The sequence below is a fragment of the Lithobates pipiens genome, unplaced genomic scaffold (genome assembly GCF_037356315.1).
Source record: "Lithobates pipiens isolate NorthernLeopardFrog02 unplaced genomic scaffold, aLitPip1_a1.2 Scaffold_19, whole genome shotgun sequence".
In the NCBI taxonomy this organism is placed as follows: Eukaryota; Metazoa; Chordata; class Amphibia; order Anura; family Ranidae; genus Lithobates; species Lithobates pipiens.
This window is the reverse complement of record NW_027507764.1, coordinates 593,467,891-593,488,357: the sequence shown is the minus strand read 5'-3', so window position 1 is coordinate 593,488,357 and position 20,467 is coordinate 593,467,891. Positions and strand designations below refer to the sequence as shown.

Here is a 20,467-nt window from a genome sequence, read left to right as displayed (position 1 = left end):
AGTGATGGAGGTGAGGGGGGGGGGAAGGCTCAGTGATGGAGGTGAGGGGGGGAAGGCTCAGTGATGGAGGGGGGAGGCTCAGTGATGGAGGTGAGGGGGGGGAAGGCTCAGTGATGGAGGTGAGGGGGGGGAAGGCTCAGTGATGGAGGTGAGGGGGGGGGAAGGCTCAGTGATGGAGGTGAGGGGGGGAAGGCTCAGTGATGGAGGGGGGAGGCTCAGTGATGGAGGTGAGGGGGGGAAGGCTCAGTGATGGAGGTGAGGGGGGGGAAGGCTCAGTGATGGAGGTGAGGGGGGGGAAGGCTCAGTGATGGAGGTGAGGGGGGGAAGGCTCAGTGATGGAGGTGAGGGGGGGGAAGGCTCAGTGATGGAGGTGAGGGGGGGGAAGGCTCAGTGATGGAGGTGAGGGGGGGAAGGCTCAGTGATGGAGGTGAGGGGGGGGAAGGCTCAGTGATGGAGGTGAGGGGGGGGGAGACTCAGTGATGGAGGTGAGGGGGGAGGCTCAGTGATGGAGGTGAGGGGGGGAAGGCTCAGTGATGGAGGTGAGGGGGGGGAAGGCTCAGTGATGGAGGTGAGGGGGGGGAAGGCTCAGTGATGGAGGTGAGGGGGGGGGGGAAGGCTCAGTGATGGAGGTGAGGGGGGGGAGACTCAGTGAATGGAGGTGAGGGGGGGGAGACTCAGTGATGGAGGTGAGGGGGGGAAGGCTCAGTGATGGAGGTGAGGGGGGGAAGGCTCAGTGATGGAGGTGAGGGGGGGGGAAGGCTCAGTGATGGAGGTGAGGGGGGGGGGAAGGCTCAGTGATGGAGGTGAGGGGGGGGGGGGAAGGCTCAGTGATGGAGGTGAGGGGGGGGGGGGAAGGCTCAGTGATGGAGGTGAGGGGGGGGGGGGGAAGGCTCAGTGATGGAGGTGAGGGGGGGGGAAGGCTCAGTGATGGAGGTGAGGGGGGGGGGAAGGCTCAGTGATGGAGGTGAGGGGGGGGGAAGGCTCAGTGATGGAGGTGAGGGGGGGGAAGGCTCAGTGATGGAGGTGAGGGGGGGGAAGGCTCAGTGATGGAGGTGAGGGGGGGGAAGGCTCAGTGATGGAGGTGAGGGGGGGAAGGCTCAGTGATGGAGGGGGGAGGCTCAGTGATGGAGGTGAGGGGGGGAAGGCTCAGTGATGGAGGTGAGGGGGGGGAAGGCTCAGTGATGGAGGTGAGGGGGGGAAGGCTCAGTGATGGAGGTGAGGGGGGGAGGCTCAGTGATGGAGGGGGGAGGCTCAGTGATGGAGGTGAGGGGGGGGAAGGCTCAGTGATGGAGGTGAGGGGGGGGGAAGGCTCAGTGATGGAGGTGAGGGGGGGAAGGCTCAGTGATGGAGGGGGGAGGCTCAGTGATGGAGGTGAGGGGGGGAAGGCTCAGTGATGGAGGTGAGGGGGGGGAAGGCTCAGTGATGGAGGTGAGGGGGGGAAGGCTCAGTGATGGAGGTGAGGGGGGAGGCTCAGTGATGGAGGGGGGAGGCTCAGTGATGGAGGTGAGGGGGGGAAGGCTCAGTGATGGAGGTGAGGGGGGGGAAGGCTCAGTGATGGAGGTGAGGGGGGGGGAAGGCTCAGTGATGGAGGTGAGGGGGGGAAGGCTCAGTGATGGAGGGGGGAGGCTCAGTGATGGAGGTGAGGGGGGGAAGGCTCAGTGATGGAGGTGAGGGGGGGGAAGGCTCAGTGATGGAGGTGAGGGGGGGGAAGGCTCAGTGATGGAGGTGAGGGGGGGGGAAGGCTCAGTGATGGAGGTGAGGGGGGGAAGGCTCAGTGATGGAGGGGGGAGGCTCAGTGATGGAGGTGAGGGGGGGGAAGGCTCAGTGATGGAGGTGAGGGGGGGGAAGGCTCAGTGATGGAGGTGAGGGGGGGAAGGCTCAGTGATGGAGGTGAGGGGGGGGAAGGCTCAGTGATGGAGGTGAGGGGGGGGAAGGCTCAGTGATGGAGGTGAGGGGGGGGGAAGGCTCAGTGATGGAGGTGAGGGGGGGGGAAGGCTCAGTGATGGAGGTGAGGGGGGGGAAGGCTCAGTGATGGAGGTGAGGGGGGGAAGGCTCAGTGATGGAGGTGAGGGGGGGGAAGGCTCAGTGATGGAGGTGAGGGGGGGGAAGGCTCAGTGATGGAGGTGAGGGGGGGGGAAGGCTCAGTGATGGAGGTGAGGGGGGGGGGAAGGCTCAGTGATGGAGGTGAGGGGGGGGGGAAGGCTCAGTGATGGAGGTGAGGGGGGGGGAAGGCTCAGTGATGGAGGTGAGGGGGGGGGGGAAGGCTCAGTGATGGAGGTGAGGGGGGGGGGGGGAAGGCTCAGTGATGGAGGTGAGGGGGGGGAAGGCTCAGTGATGGAGGTGAGGGGGGGGAAGGCTCAGTGATGGAGGTGAGGGGGGGGGAAGGCTCAGTGATGGAGGTGAGGGGGGGAAGGCTCAGTGATGGAGGGGGGAGGCTCAGTGATGGAGGTGAGGGGGGGGAAGGCTCAGTGATGGAGGTGAGGGGGGGGAAGGCTCAGTGATGGAGGTGAGGGGGGGAAGGCTCAGTGATGGAGGTGAGGGGGGGAGGCTCAGTGATGGAGGGGGGAGGCTCAGTGATGGAGGTGAGGGGGGGGAGACTCAGTGATGGAGGGGGAGGCACAGTGATGGAGGTGAGGGGGGGGAGACTCAGTGATGGAGGGGGGAGGCACGGTGATGAAGGTGAGGGGGGGAGACTCAGTGATGGAGGGGGGAGGTTCAGTGATGGAGGGGGAGGCACAGTGATGGAGGTGAGGGGGGGAGACTCAGTGATGGAGGGGGAGGCACAGTGATGGAGGGGGGGAGGCTGGTTTAAGAAGGGCTTGAGGAACACGAGTTGGAGGTGTTGACTTGTGAGAAAAGTGTGATGGACTTTGTTTTGCTTTAACTATTATACAAATTGGCTAGTAGCTTTGGCCTACTTTATTCTAACTCTTTCTTCTTTTTCTTCTTTTCTTATTTTGACAATATATGGTTTTGCTTAAGCTACGTCCTGTGGCTACAGGTCACTGTGACCCAAAGAGGCCTAGTTTTGCGTATTAGGAAACCTTATTTTGGAACTGTTGAAGAGAGGTTTGAATTCGATGTCACACTTATCTTCCAACACTTGGCCTCCAAGTTCTTCCCGGATCTCAATCCAATTCGAGCATCTGTGGGATGTGCTGGAAAGACGAGTCCGATCCATGGAGGGCCCCACTTACAGGACTTAAAGGACCTGCTACCGATGGCGTGGTTCCAGATACCACAGCAATACCTTTCAGAGGTTTAGTGGAGTCCATGTATGGACAGGGCATTGGCTGTTTTGGCTGCAAATGGGCCTATTCAATTTTCAATGGGTGGTCAAATAGATTTTCTAGGAAAGTTTCAAATTGATATCGGTCTCAAATAATAATATTAAATTCAGTTTTTGCTGAGGACCACAGAACCCCTCCCCTTTTGTTCCTCGTTATCTCCCAGGACCATGGAACCCCTCCCTTGTGTTCCTCGTTATCTCCCAGGACCACAGAACCCCTCCCTTGTGTTCCTCGTTATCTCCCAGGACCACAGAACCCCTCCCTTGTGTTCCTCGTTATCTCCCAGGACCACAGAACCCCTCCCCAGTAATGTGATCTCCTTAGCTTGGGATAGACGCACTCCTCTTTCATTCCTCCATAGTTTATACCAACAACGGTCATGAAGAATTTGCTCCCTAAAAAAAATAAATGCTGCAGCTGTTGTACAGACCCATGAACGCAACTGCAGAGACCTCACTACAGGAGTCCGAGAGATAGAATAAGCCGTTTTTGGTCATTGAGTTGACCAGCAGCCAACATTTTTCAAGTGTTGGGTTGACCATTATGTTTTTTAATCAAGCATAGCTTGTCTTTGCATAAAACGAGCCTTACCTTTTTTGTCTTGTTTCCCCATTTGCTGTTGACTGTATGCTATTGTAGACAGGGCTCTACCACCTTATGGTCCATAGCTCACAACATATATTCCTCTTTTGCAGAGTTTTTGTGATTCCTCAATTGTAAGCACTGTTGTTGGCATTACTATTACTCTTCATGGTGTCACCAACTCATATGAAGTCTTAAATGCATCTTCATTTTTTTTGTGTGCTAATCCTAAATCTTTTTTCTTTTCTCTACAAGCTCCGGAGCATGAGAACCGAAACCGGAAGGAACAATACATTAATGCTCGTGAAGGCCCATTCCAGGAAAGGAGAAACCCGATGGGGCCTTGCCCCGGTTGTGGAACATTCTGCAATAATCAGTGCGCAGCAAGCTTTCAGTGGGAACAAAGGCGGCTGCAACACGGTGTCCCTGGGGCTATGGAAACAAACCGTTATGCATCACCTCCAAACCCCTATTTCAATGCTGGTACAAATCCAGCAGCTTTTTCCAATGTGCGCCATCCTCTTAGACATGGGACTCCGCCGATGAATGTTCAAGGGAACCCGGCAATGATCCAGTTGTCCCCACAATTTGCTGGCTATCGTAGGCCAGGAGATCCAAGGTCCCCCAACGTTTTGCATGGAAAGCCAGAGCTTCCACCAGGACACGGCATTCATGGAGGCAACACGGCGACTGCAAATTTACACGGGCCAAACCAAAGTGGCAAGTATGGATCTATGTCAGCAAACATGGGGAGCAATCATAGGAAGTCACAATCCATGTCTCCTCTTGCCGCTCTGGAAACAATGCCAATGCTGGCTACTAATAACAGCCCAAATACCGTAAATGAACAGAGAAGTAGATCCGCTAACCAGATTGCCAACACCACAAATGCTATGACTGACCAGAGAAGCAGACCTCCAAACCACATGGCTAACAACAGCCCAAATGCTTTAGCTGACCAGAGGAACAGACCTCAAAACCAGATGGCAAACAGCCCAAATGCTTTCATTGACCAGAGAAGTAGACCTCCAAACCAGATGGCCAATAACAGCCCAAATGCTATAACTGAACAGAGAAATAGACTCGCTAATCAGATGGCTATAAATTGCTCAAATGCTTTAACTGACCAGAGAAGTAGACCCATTTACCAGATGGCTAATAACAGCCCAAATACTATAACTGACCAGAGAAGTAGACCCACTTACCAAATGGTTAATACCAGCCCAAATACTATAACTGACCACAGAACTAGACCCACGTACCAAATGGCTACTAGCAGCCCAAATACCATAACTGACCACAGAACTAGACCCACTTACCAAATGGCCAATACCAGCTCAAATACTGTAATTGACCAGAGAAATAGACCCCCAACCCAGATTGTGACAAGCAGTGATGCCACCAGAGGAACTGTTTCTCAAAATATCAACAAAAGGCCAGACAATTTGCAATGCTCCATAATAGGAGGTAAAATCGTCAAAGTGGTACAGTCTGTCACACCGCCAACTGGTCACACCGGGCAGCCAAGGCCCAGCGAAGTGACTTTTAATAGGAGTCCCTCTCTAGGTCCTAGCGGTAACTATGCTCCCAAAAATGCCCAGCCCTCATCAACAATGAGTCAGGAAACTGGTCGGGCAACCACTGGAGAAAGTGTGGGAAGTAAACGACCAGCCTCCCAACAGGCATCAGATGGTGTGCTGCCTCCTAAAAGAGCAAGTCCCACTGTAATTATTGTTGATTGCGATGAAGGAAAACCAGCATCATCCATAGTGACGAGTGCAAACAACCCCGGAACTGCTTGTGGAACACCTCCTACTTCCAAGTCAGAAAGTCTTCCTTCAGAGCCGATTGTGGTTAGTGACGATCAGGATTCCAAGAATACGGAACTTCAGGATGCTAGAGAAGATAAGCGCTCTCTAGCTCCGATCACCATCAGCAGCATCCGGACTTCTGGAATATTTAACCCGCCTATAATCCGTGGGAAAAGGGAAGTAAAAAATGACTCCAATACCATAATTATTATTGATGACAAAGATCCAGAGGGGGCTGTCCCTCAGACGTTGCAAACCAAGATGTCTACAGATGAATCGCAAAGTTCCACCTCTGGAACTCCTCCAATTAAAAACCCCAAAGCTGCTGGTGAGCCTCCACCCTTGGCCCCCAAAGTCCAACCGCAAGGAGTGCAGCAGGGCACCCCAGTTATGGTTAATAAAGTTCATATGCAGCAACCTTCCCCGATCATTGTCACTGGTGGCACAAACCTTAGCAACCAACCACTGCCAGTCAATGGAAATCAAAGCATCATGTTGACCTTTCCTGTCACCGTTGGAAGTTCAGGGATAATGCTAGCAACTCCAGTGAATATTTCTGATAACCAAATTTCTGGGGTGAACCACACCAACAGAATGCCAGTAGGCAAGAACCCCCGTTTTGTACAGCCAAACAGTGTTCCCCTCAACGTTGCACCTCAGAATGTTCATTCTAAGTTAGGCCAGGTGACCATGAGGCCTGTAATTGGTCAGGCTAATAGACTTGCAGTACCCGTTCCCCATGGACAGGCAAAATCCATAACGGTCAACGTTAACCAGCCTGGCAGTGTTGCAGGAACTTTGAGTATAAATAATGCTAACCTTCAAAAGGTTAATGGTGGTACTCTTAAAGCTGTTCCCGTGACAGCTGCTGGGAACCAACCAGTAGGACAGTCATTCCCGCTTTTTGTGGATGCCAATTCTGGTCTTATCCTTACTGGATCTGCAGTACCTTCCAAGGATTCTGTACCTTCTGGTATAGGGAATGCTACAGTGGTCACTGTTAACGGTGGTATGGTTTCTGGAAATGTTGGCCCTGTGGCCATGGGTGGAAAGTTGTCCTTCAGCCCTGTTAATGTCAATGGACTTGCCAATACAACATTCATCACCGTAGATGGGCCCATGAGTCTAGGGAACAATTCTTCCGTCACACTTGCCAGCAACTCCAACAATATCAATAATAAAGGAGCATTAAATATTGGCAATTCTACTATCCTCACATTGAACGGTGGCTTGGGCATTGGTAGCGCCCATCCTGTTGGTGCACCCATAGCAAATATTGCTTCCATCAATACAAATGGCACCTTGCAAGTTGCACCGACGGCAGCTTCGGCTGTTGTAAGCGGGCAGCAGAACAGTGGGATTATTATAAGAAAGGTCGGAGATCCCAGTACGGTATCTCAGAACCCTCAGCCCAGCGAGGATTCACCGGTGGTGGTTGTAGAGAGACTCTTTAACTGTAGCGAGTGCGGAGAAAAGTTTAACTCCCTCGAGAACTTAACTTCTCACCAGGTGGTACATAAACGGCCAAACGCCCAGCCCGAGGGAAAAGCTGGCGAGGCAACTTCCAAAGACAATGAAGTTCTTCCAGGCGGGGCGGAAGATGACTCTCCCACCATCTTGTACACCACCCAAGGAGATGACGGCAGCACAGTTTACGTTGTCACTGTCTAGACACAACATGTTGTAAAATACTGAAGCTCTTAATTTTTGTAGCAGGATTCGGTTTTTAGTTTTTGACTTTTTTTTTTTTTTTTTGGACATTTTTCTACCTGTGTTTAAACTTTTATTCCACTTCAGTGATTTTAGAGTATCATATACTCGGTGTAATGTCTCTCGTCTCTCTAGAGCTCTGGTTGCTTTCCTTTGTAGAAGACTCTAGAACAACGTGTTTAGGTACAGACGAAGAAAAAAAAAAAAAACTGTTAACGGATAACTTCTAGAAAAGGGAAAATGTAAACTTTGCCTAGTCTTGTATAAGCAGAAGGTAGAATTGACACGTGAAGATGTACATAATGATTTGCTAGGTTCCTCAGACACTTCGTTAAATAACACTTCAGATATAGTCTACTGTAACATGGGGAAAGGCCGCAAAGTAGACAAAGCCTTTTCTTGCTCTAATGTAGAATATGTAGACTAAATGCAAGCTTCCTGGTTTATGGAGGATTTGTTTTCTAAGTCATGTCTGCTCAGAATTTGGGGTGCTGAGTAGAAGAAGAATGCAGCTTGCCTGTGTCCCCAGCTGTTGCGGAAGAGGTTGAACACCACATACTAATGATGTCACTACCTGGCTGATGATATCACTTGAATGGATGCCAAATATTCCCTTTTAAAGTGTTCACCTTTTCAAAAGTGAGCTAACAGTGTACACCCTCATTACTCCCTAAACCCTCCCACCTTGGTCCCTGCTGTACTTAACTTTGAAGATGATGAGCTGACAGTTCTCACACAGCCGGTGCAGCGGTCTGGGGGTTAGAAATCCCTACTCTACTCTTTGCAGCGCTTCCTGGATGGAACCAAGTGATTGTGATTGGTCAATGCCAGCACAGCCCTTCTCCCTCTTATCTGTACAGCACATCCAGAATGGATCAGAGCGATTGTGATTGGTCAGCGCAAGCACAGCTCTTCTCCTCTTCTCTGTGCAGTAGATCCAGGAGGGATCAGAGTGATTGTGATTGGTCAGTGCAAGCACAGCTCTTCTCCCTCTTCTCTGTGCAGTTGATGCAGGAAGGATCCAAGTGTTTGTGATTGGTCAGCAGCAGCTCAGCTCTTCTCCCTCTTCTCTGTGCAGTAGATCCAGGAGGGATCAGAGTGATTGTGATTGGTCAGTGCAAGCACAGCTCTTCTCCCTCTTCTCTGTGCAGTTGATGCAGGAAGGATCAGAGTGTTTGTGATTGGTCAGCAGCAGCTCAGCTCTTCTCCCCCTTTTCTGTACAGCACATCCAAGGTGGATCAGAGCGACTGTGATTGGTCAGCGCCAGCACAGCTCTTCTCCCTCTTTGTGCACTACATCCAGGACGGATCAGAGCAATTCTGATTGATCAGCGCCAGCACAGAGCATCACTCTGATCCTGTGTTCTGTCAAAAACTGTCCGACCATCGTATAGTGTCCGCCCTGTACTGCGCAGTACGGAAGACAAGGAGACTCCGAAAGTCTCCGAAGAAGAACGGCGCCTGCGCACTGAGTCCAGGTTCAAGCCCCACCATCCAAGTGGACATACGGTAGCTCATAGTAACAGGGCCCCTCGTGGGTTGGCTTCGCTCGCCACACTTCGGGCACGGCCTCACTTCACTCACCTATTTTTTATTCTAACTCCACTTGGATGGTGAGGCTTGAATCTGGACTCACAGCGCAGGCGCCATTCACCTTCGGAGACGTTCAGCGTCTCCTTGTCCTCCGTACTGCGCAAGCGCACTACAGGGTGGGCACTATTCGATGGGGGGACACTATTCGACACATCACCGGCCCTGAAACACTGCAGAGAGGAGAGCCGGAATTTTAGATCCCAGGACCGCTGCGTGGGCTTTAGACAAGGAAGGCTTGCCGCTCCAGGTGAGATGAGGAAGCCTGATGGAGCTAGTGGATGCCCGACTCGGCTCGCCTGCACAATCAATGTATAAAAGGAATAGGCTGCACACCTCGAATGTGATCCAAAATCCTTTGTTGAGACCAGAGCGCCCGGGCACTCTGGCCTTGTGGTGTCACTGTGGGATGTCCCAATAAAGGATTTTGGATCACAATCGTGGTGTGCAGCCTTTTCTTCTTCTTTTTATACATGGGCTGTGTGGGCACTGACTCCTCAACCACAGAGGTAAGTAGAGCAGGAACCGGGGGGGGGGGGGGGGGGGTGGAGGGTGTACGCTGTGTGCTCGCCTTTTTTAAAAAAATTTAGTTTTTCCTGAAAAAGTGAACTATGCCTTTAAACTAGAGGGGCGCAGAACACTACTGTTTTATGTCCAAGTACACTACAGACCTATGAAAAGTTGTATGATCGACCTTCAGATGTAATAAAAAGTATTAAGGCCTTGAGGAAAAAGATAATTTCTTCCAAGCTGGCTTCCTGTTTTGTAATGTCTCCTGATAAAAAAAAAAGAGGAAGGATTCACTGCTGTGACATTGAAGTAAAAGTTGGTTCGAGATAAAGATGACGTTTATTGGCTGAGTAGATGAAAGGCTTTTCACATAGCTGAGGCCTTCCTTCCAACTTCAGAAAAAAAGACGCATTCTAGTAGCAAATCTGATGGGCAAAAGGCACATTCCTGGTCCCGCTTTGGCCTGTTTGCACACGGAATTCAGCTTGTATAAGAGCGGGGTGACCAGCAAGCCTTGACAAAACATTTGCAGAGCTTTCAGCAAGCTTTATTGAAGCGTTTAAAGTACCGTCCAGTTTGTAAATATTGAACAAAGATCCTAATGGAAATGCTGATTGTCACTTTAAGCAAGCTGCTAGTAGGCCCGTTCACATAGTTTCAAATTGGACGTGTGTGCGGTTTTAAAAAGTGTCCTATGTGATTTTCGGGTCCAGTTCAGGTGTGATTTCAGGCAAAAATATGCACCTGAGCCGGTAAACAGAACGGCACCGGCTTGCCGCACTAAAACTATGGCCCACGTGTGTAAGCAAACCAGAAGTTTGTTAGAAGCCTCTAGCAGCTTCTTTTTAAAGTGGCAATCAGCACTCCCAATTAGGATCTGTGTTCAGCATCTACAAACCGGAGCTGAATGTTACTTTTGAACTCTTCAAGAAAGCTCTGCAAATGCTTTGTCAAAACTCGCTGTTCATACACTGCTCTTATAGAAGCCGAAGTCCGCGTGAAGCCGGCTTTATTCTATCATTTTCTCGGAATTCGACAAAATATACCTTTTTTTTGCGGTGTCCCTCCCCCCCCAAACAAGGACTAGACTAAGCCTAGTGGCAATATAAAGACCTTGCATGCCAGTCCTGGCCTGTGAGTGATCCCTCACCATCATGTACAGTGCACACGGCTGGTAACCCCCGTATTGTGCATGAAGGAAGCTGGAGAGTCAATGCAGCTAAAGGTGAAGGGCCTTAAGCCCCCCCCCATACACACTATCAGTTTTTCTGCTGAGTTTTTCCTTCAGATTTACCAAAACCATATAATATGAGGTCAAACCTTATGCCGCGTACACACGATCAGATTGTCCGGCGTACTTAGTCCGCCGAAACGCATTTCAGCGGACAATTCGATCGTGTGTGGGCTTCAGCAGACTTTTCCAGCGTGAAGTCCGGCGCATTAAAAGTATTTTTGCACTCCAATCTTCCTGTCGTACTTGGGTTTCAGCGGACAATACGTTCATCAGTATGCTAGTACGGCGGACTAAGAATGACGCATGCTCAAAGCAAGTACGAAAAAAGGAAGCTATTGGCTACTGACTATTGAACTTCTTTTTTCTAGTCCCGTCGTACGTGCTGTACTAGCAAACGCTGGACTTTCTGTGTGTCCGTGTGTGTGGCCAAGTCCGTTCGGTAGAAAGTCCGCCAGACTATCAGCCGGATTGTTTGCCGAACTAAGTACGCCGGACAATTCGCTCGTGTGTACGCGGCTATAGTTTCAATTTGTATGCAATCAGGCCGGCCCTTCACTACATGGTTTTGGTAAACCTGAAGGAAAAACTCAGCAGAAAAAAACGATAGTGTGTATGGGGGCTTTAGAGGAAGGAGCCTGCAGGAGTAAAGCATGTGCTACTCCTGATTCCCGCTTCCCTAGACCTCACCCTTGCAGGATCGGGGAGGCCCCATTACAAGGGCACATTTTGTCTCATTTCCCTGAGCTTTAAAGCTGAACTCCAGGAAACCTACAAATCTCCCCCTGTGCCTGCACTGCAAGGGTTATGTCTAGGGGTCTGGATAAAAAAAAAAAAAAAAAAACACTTTTTCTTACCGGATCCTCTTCTCCTGCAGGTTCCTCCTGTGCTGCAAAACCAGTCCCTGCAGCCTCTTCTTACCTATGCTCTGAGGTCCTCTGACATCGTCTAGATTCAGGGACCATACCCGTCTGCCTGGGGAGTGGAGGATCCGGTACATAAAAGTGTTTTTTTCATCCTGTACACAGAAACTAAAAGGGACTTCATGGGCCCCAATTAGCAAAAAAAAAGAAAATGGATACATGCTTGGACACTTCCTGGTTTCAGTGGTGAAAAGATTGGATTAGGGCAGTATTGGGGGTTAGCAGGGTCTGTATCAGAACAGTGAAAGTAAGCAGAACGTTTGCCAGAGAACCTTTTTGGATATTATTCAAATTTTTTTTTTATTTTTTTTTTTTTTTTTTGGTTGTAAGATGTCTCAAAAACTGTAATTCCAACCTTTTTATAATCGAGGCCACCTTTCAAAGCATGTTCTTCAGTGTCCAGGGTTTTCCAAACACTGCACTCTAATTGGTTCACAATGTGGTAGAATGCCATGCAGACTCGTCATCCGGCATGTTCCAGAAGCACCAAGGCCACCTACCAGGGCAAAGTGTCTTCTGCTAGAAAAAACTTTGGGCGCACTTATTTATGGCTCCACCTTACTTACGATCTTGGTCTTGCGGAGCTCACATGGTGTCCATTCATTTTGCTTCTTGCCACATATCAGGCGTTGTGTTTTTTTTTCTTTATTATTATTTTTTTTATCCGAAGGCAGTTTTGTATCAAAGCTGAAATCTGTGCTATACAAATATTGACTGAATTCAAGAGTCCCCCCTCCCCATATGTATGCTTCCTTGAACCTTGGTGTCCTTTGAGTATTTCATGCAGATCTGTGCAGTCCTCCAGCATGGAACAACTTCTGTACCTTGCCTCTGTGCAGGAACTTCTGTAATAAAGACGTTCACTGCTACTCTCCCTCCTTGTGCAGAATGACTGGTCTGGTCTCCGTCCCCTCCTGTCGTTTTCTACAGGCAGCCTGTGGTGGGTGGAGTCTGTTGGGACACCCTCCCACAGCTCTGCGCTCTCTCCTTTTGCAGGGTGACTGGTCTGGTCTCCGCCCCCCCCCCTATAGTTTTCTGCAGGCAACCTGTGGTGGGTGGAGTCTGCTGGGACCCTCCCACAGCTCTGCACTCTATCCTTGTGCAGGGTGACTGGTCTGGTCTCCGCCCCCCCTATAGTTTTCTGCAGGCAACCTGTGGTGGGTGGAGTCTGTTGGGACCCTCCCACAGCTCTGCGCTCTCTCCTTGTGCAGGGTGACTGGTCTGGTCTCCGCCCCCCCCTATAGTTTTCTGCAGGCAGTCTGTAGTGGGTGGAGTCTGAGCCCGTCCCACATTTCTGTGCCCCCTCCTTGTGCAGGGTGACTGGTCTGGTTTCTGCCCACTCCTGTGGTTTTCTGCATGCGGCCTGTAGTGGGTGGGGCCTGTTGAGCCCCTCCCACAGCTCTACTCAGGCTACACGCAGGACAGTGATGATGTCACCATTGTCGTTACAAGGTGGGTAATGTCTTGGACTGCAGAGGCATTTGGTGCACACTAAGTGGATTCATATTCTTTGTGGTTATATTTTAAATAAAAGTTTTGTTTTTTTTTTGTGTCCAGAATTCAGTTTTAAGAAACACAAATTTTTCTGAATGGAAATATGTAATTTTTTAAAAAATTTGTCATTCTTTATGTATAAGTTTGGTGTTTTTTTTTTTTTTTATTACAGAAATGTTCTTACACTATGATACAATAAGTACTTGTAGGTTATAGATTTGGCCCAAAACTTGCAGATTTTACACACTTTCTGTTTTTAGGTTTTTGTTTTCCAATATATTGATTTGTATGTAATGTTCCTTCCATCGGTCATGGAATGTGATTAACAATGATTGACATGGACTGCAGAGAGAGAGTCAGCCTTATAGAATGTTTCCGGTCTCAGCAGATCTGAAATATAAGCACTAAGAGGTGCCCGGAGTCTGTGTGTGGCACTGCTAACCATCAAACTGACTTCATATGTAATGAGAGGATGTGGGTGCAACCATGTACTCGCAGAACTGCAAACTATACAAATATGCAGTGATAAGATTTTTATTTGCACTGAATAGATCAAAGTGGCATAAAGATCTGAAAAACTAGTCTTTCCCTTTAAAGTAAACCTGTGGCCAGGCTATGGATCTTTTAAATATTCACATTTTCTTAAGCGCTAAATTGGCCTCTGTAGCTGTGGGTACTGTGGTGCAAATAATCCTCAAGTTCACAACAAAAGCGGTGACATTATTCACATTTTCTCTGCAGTACGGCTCCCCATGCTCAGCAGTGACTTCTCTGCTCCTCTTTTTTACTTTTTCTTTTTTGTAGAAGCTTGGTAGCTCAGCTCACTCTTCTCTCCACCCTCCAAAACTTGTTGCAGCCCCCCCCACCCCCGCCCCCCCAGCAGTGACCCAGAAGCTCATCTTGCCCTGCCATCTCCTTTCTGCATTGACCTTTACTCAGCTCACCCTGCCGTCCCCTTTCAGAGGGCTCCCTGTCACTCCTTCTGAGCAGATTATTAACAGCTCAGTTTGCCCTGCTGTCCTCCCTAGCAGTTAATCAGCAGCTCAGTTCCCCCTCTTGGCCATGACTTCTAATCACTATTGAAATCAGAGCTGGATCTGAGGAAGGGGGAGCTGAGCTGCTGAGGGCCAACTTCAATGACTTCATTCAGTGCTTCTCGTGGGGGTTTTGAAGATGAACTGCTCTGTGGTGCCCCCAATTGGCCCTGTTGAAACAAAGTTCAATTTTACCACTTTCTTCTATGGTTTAATTTCTTTATTCCAGTGTTTTGTTTGAAAAATGTACTATTTGAATACAAAAAATTGTGATGCACTAAATCAGCCCTTCTCAACCAAGGTTTCCGTGAAACTCTAGAGTTTCTCCAGTGGTTGTTAGGGGTTCTTCTCCAAATCGCCACCTCCTAAAAAAAAAAAAAAGTGGTTCTTCTAGTAACCACCAAGACAAGTTAGTCTCGCAATGATGACCTAAATAAGTTCTGCCCAAGTCCACCAAAATTTAGAAGTTATCTCATTAGGCATCAAAATGTGAAGGGGTTATTCTCTCATTGACGACCATTCTCTAAATTACCTCCTAAAAAATAAAAAAGTCCCCAAAATAAGTTATTTTCCCAATAACCTAAATAAGTTCTGCCCAAGTCCACCAAAATAATAAGTTCTTCTATTAACTACCACAATTTTGAAGACGTTCGTCTCCCAACTACGACCAAAATAAGATGTTCTTCCAATGACCACCAAATAGCAAGGCGTTCTTCTCCCAATAACCACAAAAATGAAAAGTTCTCCCCTTTTAAGCACTAAAATTTTAAGGGGTTGTTCTTGTAATGACCACTGAAATAGGAAGACTGGTTCTTCTCCCAATAACCACCATAGTCAGGTTGTGACACTACAATGACCATGAATGTTAGTGGACATTTACTATCCACCAATGTAAAGGATGCACTACAAAAATGTTCTTGGTGGGTTTTTTTTTGTTTTACTTCATGTATCATTAAAGTTTCTCATATAGACCGATAAGTAAAGTCACATTCCTTATTTTATAATTATGTCTACAACTGTGTGAACTAATGTACTGTGAGGTGTAGATATACCTAATAATTGTTAGTAGGGGTTTCCTGAGACATTATTATTTCAAGGGTTCCTTGGTTGTAAGGATAAGAACGGCTTGTTCATTTTCAAAGCCGATATAAAGGAAAGTAGTGGTAAAAGGTACTTGTGGATATATCGGACTGTGTATTCTTCATGGTCTGCATACCTGGGGGCATGATGGATGCATCCTTTGCCTACATAACTTCTTCTAAATTCTTACTGCCTCGTCTTAGCCCCTGTACACACTATCGGAGATTTCCACAACCAAATCCGTCGGATTTTGTCCGTCGGATCTTGTCCGAAACTGTTGCATACACACGGTCGGACAAAGTTGTCGGAAAATCCGATCTTTCAGAACGTGATGATGTAATTTCGTTACGATGGGACTACATTCAGGCTAGTAGCCAATAGCTTTGATGTAGGAATTTGATCTGAGCATGCGTGGCACTTGGTCCGATAAAAATTCTCTACACATGATCGGAGTATGTCCAATCGATCGGCCCAGTTGGTCAGGAAATATTTCCAACATGTTGGAAAATTGGGTCCGACGGATATTCGGATGGAATCAGTCCGATGCATACCACACACAGTCGGATTATCCGACGACACGGTCCGATAGGACACATTCCGACGGATTCTCCAACCGTGTGTACAAGGGCTTACAGTGTTGCAGGTACAGAGATCAGGGACGGCTTATTTTAAAACTTTTACTGTTTGTTAAAATATACAAGTTCTTGAATGTCAATACCCTCGGGAACTTTAAGACTTTAGGTCAGATCTTCTCTGTCTGAAGTATTTTGGTGGCACTTTTGCAATATGACCTTTTCATTAGTTTCACTGTTTCCTGAGACTTCTGCAGTAAAGGTTTCCAAACAGAAATCTCAAGTTAGAAATGTTCATTAAATGTTATTAAATCTATAACCTCTTCCTTGCTGTGTGGCATGGTGGGTAAGCCTTCATGTGGGCCATACACATATATGCATCAGCCTTTTCCACTGTTCTGTGCTGAGAGCGTGCTACCAATCCTGTATAGCCAATCGCAGTGTACACGTAATCGGGAACTCCGCCTGCTATCTTTCCCAAACCAATAAAGGTCCAGTGATTAGCCAGTGCACAGGCGTTAAAGCAAAACTATTCTTCCCTTTAGTGGTGCAGTTCCTTCCTGGCTATGCGTGTATTTAGCTGGTCTTCTTCTGAGTTCCGATCTTGAGCCAATTGGTGGACCTTAATGATATCACACCTGCACAAGTTTGGGAGTTCAATAATCCTGCCAAATCCTAAAATTGCACACTAAACGGGCAGGTTAGACCTAGTATGTCTCTACCACAGCCTTTCCAAACTCTTAACATGATGGAACCCTTGAAATAACTTTCAGGTCTTGGGGAACCCCTGCTAATAATATATCTACAGATCACTGTACTTTAGTGTGATGGCCACTGGGAAGAATGTTCCTTACATTGTCGGTCAGTGGGAAGAACGCCCCTTACATTGTCGGTCAGTGGGAAGAAAACCCCATCTACCCCAGATATTTTAAAAGATCATTGGTGTCCAACTTGTCTGAGAGGCAGAAATTGCTCCTTGCTCAAGGAGCCCCAAGCAACCTCTGGAGGGAACCCTAGGGTTCCACATGAATGCACTAATGCAACAAAAGTCCTGCCTGTTTTCAAATATTTGGATAAAGTTCTGCTTTATTTGAACATACTGCGTTGTTTCTATTTACATTCTGTCTTGTAGCACATGGGCAGTGTATGCTACCTTTAAGGCATGCCTTTGATGATAACAGACATTGTTCTATTGTACTTGATCTTTCGAGTTCTCAAATAAACGGGGTCAGGTGCAGCCCTTTGGCAACAAACCTAAATTGGTGGCGCCATCCTTGGTGGGGAAGAGGGATTAGTTCCTACCTTAGTGGTCAACAATTGAGGAGAATGTGTAACTAACTTGAATATCGTTAACTACCTTTTTTTGTTGATTTTCTCACAAAACTCTACTGGTGGGTGAACTGGGCTCCTAGCATTGGCCTGACTGTCATCTCCGCCTTCTAACGGGGTTAGGGGATGTGTGTGCTCTTAGCATCGGAGAGACTGCTGGGAATAGTTCTCTGTGTATTATACTAGCTGGTTTATATTGGTGCTCTCCACGCCTATGATGGTATCTCTGTGGTGGGACATCAGAGAGTAAGCTCTTCTTATCAGAGTAATGTGAACTCTATGATGGACTGTAGAAGTTCTTGGTGCTACATCATCCACTGGTAAAATAATAATAATAATAATGGTGGTGTGAGTGGAGAGAATACGAGTGGAGCTCAGTGGTGTGCTGTCAGTTAAACATTAACAAATATATATTTCTAGTTCCCTACAGAGAATGACATCACTGTTTTATGTATGCCCTATATCAGATCTATAAATACTAACCTCGTTCATCCAACCGCGTCAGTTTATCAGTAGGGAAGTCATTTGTAGAAGATCAATCTGTCCTCTTAACCTCATACAGTCCAACTATCTCCTGTATTCCCATCAATCACTTCATTAAACCGCCATCCTATATCTGCTAGATTAGAGCGTCCAGTCCGTCCCATGGTACTGAAATAGGCAGTCCAGCAATATGCCATAACCTCCAGTAATGCCATGTATAGCGACAGAAAAGGGTAACGTTTTTTTTGTTGGTGGTTAGCTTCCTTATCAATTCAGCAACTCTAACTGATCCCACTAAGGTCCCACTAAGGTCATTTCCGGCATTGATACCATGATGCTGAATGCAATTTTTTTTTTTAATTATTATTTTAATCCTATCTGCTTTGCACTATAGAAAACTTATAGTTAGAAGATGGGAGTTGCCACTGGTGAACTGAAAATTCTGGCTGCCATGCCAATCCACTGGCTTCAAAACTAAGCCTTTAAAGAACAGCCTTTTAGTACAATTCATTTCCCCCCCACTTGCTAAGTGCAGTCTGCCTGCTAAGAATACCTTCCTCCCTTGTTTTCAGTGATCCTCACTGTGAGGCCCTGACCTGCCAAAACCAGTCACCGTCTAGTCCTCTTCTTACTACTTGTGTGTGCCCCATTTGTTCCTGTAGATGAGCCACAATCCTGGCGCATCTCTCACTGTCCTGCAGAGTATGGCTTGCCCATAGGAGCAAATGGGGCGCATATGCAGTAAGAAGAGGACCATGGGAGGACATATTTGTTAGAGTGGGTGGTGCCAGACACGTTAAATATCACTGAAACGGGGGCAAATATTTTACCGGTTTAATGGTGTTGAGTACAACTGTACTAACAGCACAGTTGTAACTGTAAACAGCTTTATGTGACTTTAATAATTCTTTGCATGGAACAAGCATGCAGGCAGTGACTGTAAAACTCTTGCTATGCATAATTTTAGAGATGACAAACTCGGGAGGCATTTCTGTCATGACAGGTTTTCTTTAGAGCATTGGTTCTCAACTACTGGGTCACTACCCACTGCTGGGCTGTGGCCTCCCTTCTCCAGATGTTGATCCCTTAACCTCTTATTGAAGCCCACAGTGCCCAAGACCCCTGAGCCTCCACAGGGTCCTCCAACCTGCTGTAGAGCCTCCATCACTCCATAGTGACCCCCAACCAGTACCTACCAGCTCCCTCCAGAAAAACCTCATTCCTTAGAGGGCCATCAAGTCAGCAGCAGAATCTCCTAAACCCCTCCAGAACCCCCATCCCCCCCCCCACAATGACGCCCATCTCATACATGTTTTGCATTCCCGTACTTTTGTTGTTTTAGTGTTGGGACATGGAAGGTGGAGGAATTTACCAGGGCCTCTGGTCTCAGAAAGTTTGAGAACCCAAGGTCTAGAGCGTTATTCTTTTTCCGTTTTTTCCATGGCCGTTTCTTTCACCACCTTTGGCCTTTAGCTCACGGAAGGAGGAGTTCCCGTGTGCGTAGATACATTATCACATTTGTGTATGTGCATCCTCTCTGTAAGTCACTGACCGTTCCAGTTGTCAGTTCCCCATTGTTATAATCTCACAGCCTGCTGTAGAAGATGGTCCTGGAACTTGTAGCTCTTTACAGACTTGGCATATAGATGTAGCCAGGAGGCGGTGGGATGTTTTTGCACCCGATATACGCTGCTCAAGCTGTGGAACGCAGCCAATCGTGCGCTGTTCTCTCCGTTGTTCCGTCTTCTGATGACACGCGAGTAGACCTGTGGATCCAGAAAGCATCGTGCGCACTTCACCTTCAGTTCTGACTGCTGCCAACATGTAAATATTTTCTATCAGTGTTTTATCTTTACCCGATGTAGTATTATTTTACTGGATTGTTACCTTCTACCTCAACATGTGGTCCTGGGGTACACAATGTTATTGTTTTTTTTTGGTTTTTCACATCACTTTGTATTCAATAAATTCTTTAAGTGTGTGTGTGTGCGTCTTCCACTTTGTCAGTGTTGTATGGTAGAAGTGACGGCCGGCGGGACAGTAGTTTCTGCCTCACTTTCCATCATTTGGCTGCTTGAAACTGCCGGAGGTTGACGGTGACCCCCTTCAATATCATCTAAGCCAATGGAGTTTTCTAATCTTGTCTCATGTTTGGGCAGAATTTGATCAGCAGCACGGCACACTTTATTCGAGAATTTAGCAAAAAAAATGCAACACCGGAATTACTATAAACAGAAGCAAAATTTTTTGTGGATTACAGTATTTTTATTATTTATATATATTTTTTCATTTTATTTACGAGATCTTCAAAAAGTTTCTGCGCTTTTTTTTTAACTCTATTAAATATAAAGACGTGTGGCAGCTTTTTGAAGACCCCCTCGTACAATATTACATTTTTTTTTTTTTTTTAAACTTTCTTTACATTTATTTTCACGTTCAATATTTTATTAAACACAAGTACAACAATGCACTTCAGAAGGAACGAAGTATAACAACCAAATTTGTGTTGAGTTCTCAAGTGTACAGGAACGAATACAATCGTGCAAAAAGGCTTGTCAACATTGTGAACAGCAAAAATAGGGGGAAAACACCGCGCTATATCGAATTAACCAAAAAAACATGTGAACAAAGTGAAAAAACAGCTGCCAACACTTCAAAACAAACAAAGTTAAACAATTAAAACAAAAAATTGTGTAGCGCTTCTATTAAGTGAATGTGTGGTCCCATAAGGAAGATCCGAATGTGATCACACAAAAAATCAATCGGTAATCACATGGGAATATCGATAATCACATGGGAAAGTCCACATATAATCACAAATAAAGTCC

General features: G+C 47.4%; 1 protein-coding gene across 1 annotated transcript in view; it reads left to right on the top strand.

The window, feature by feature from the left end:
- LOC143997794 (uncharacterized) overlaps positions 1-19,620 on the top strand; it is a gene marked incomplete in the record, with an annotated part of 65,783 nt that extends 46,163 nt beyond the window's left edge. The window contains 1 exon segment of the mRNA XM_077493599.1: positions 4,128-19,620. Coding sequence (XP_077349725.1) covers positions 4,128-7,354 — 3,227 coding nt within the window.
- Between the last annotated feature and the right edge of the window lie 847 nt (positions 19,621-20,467).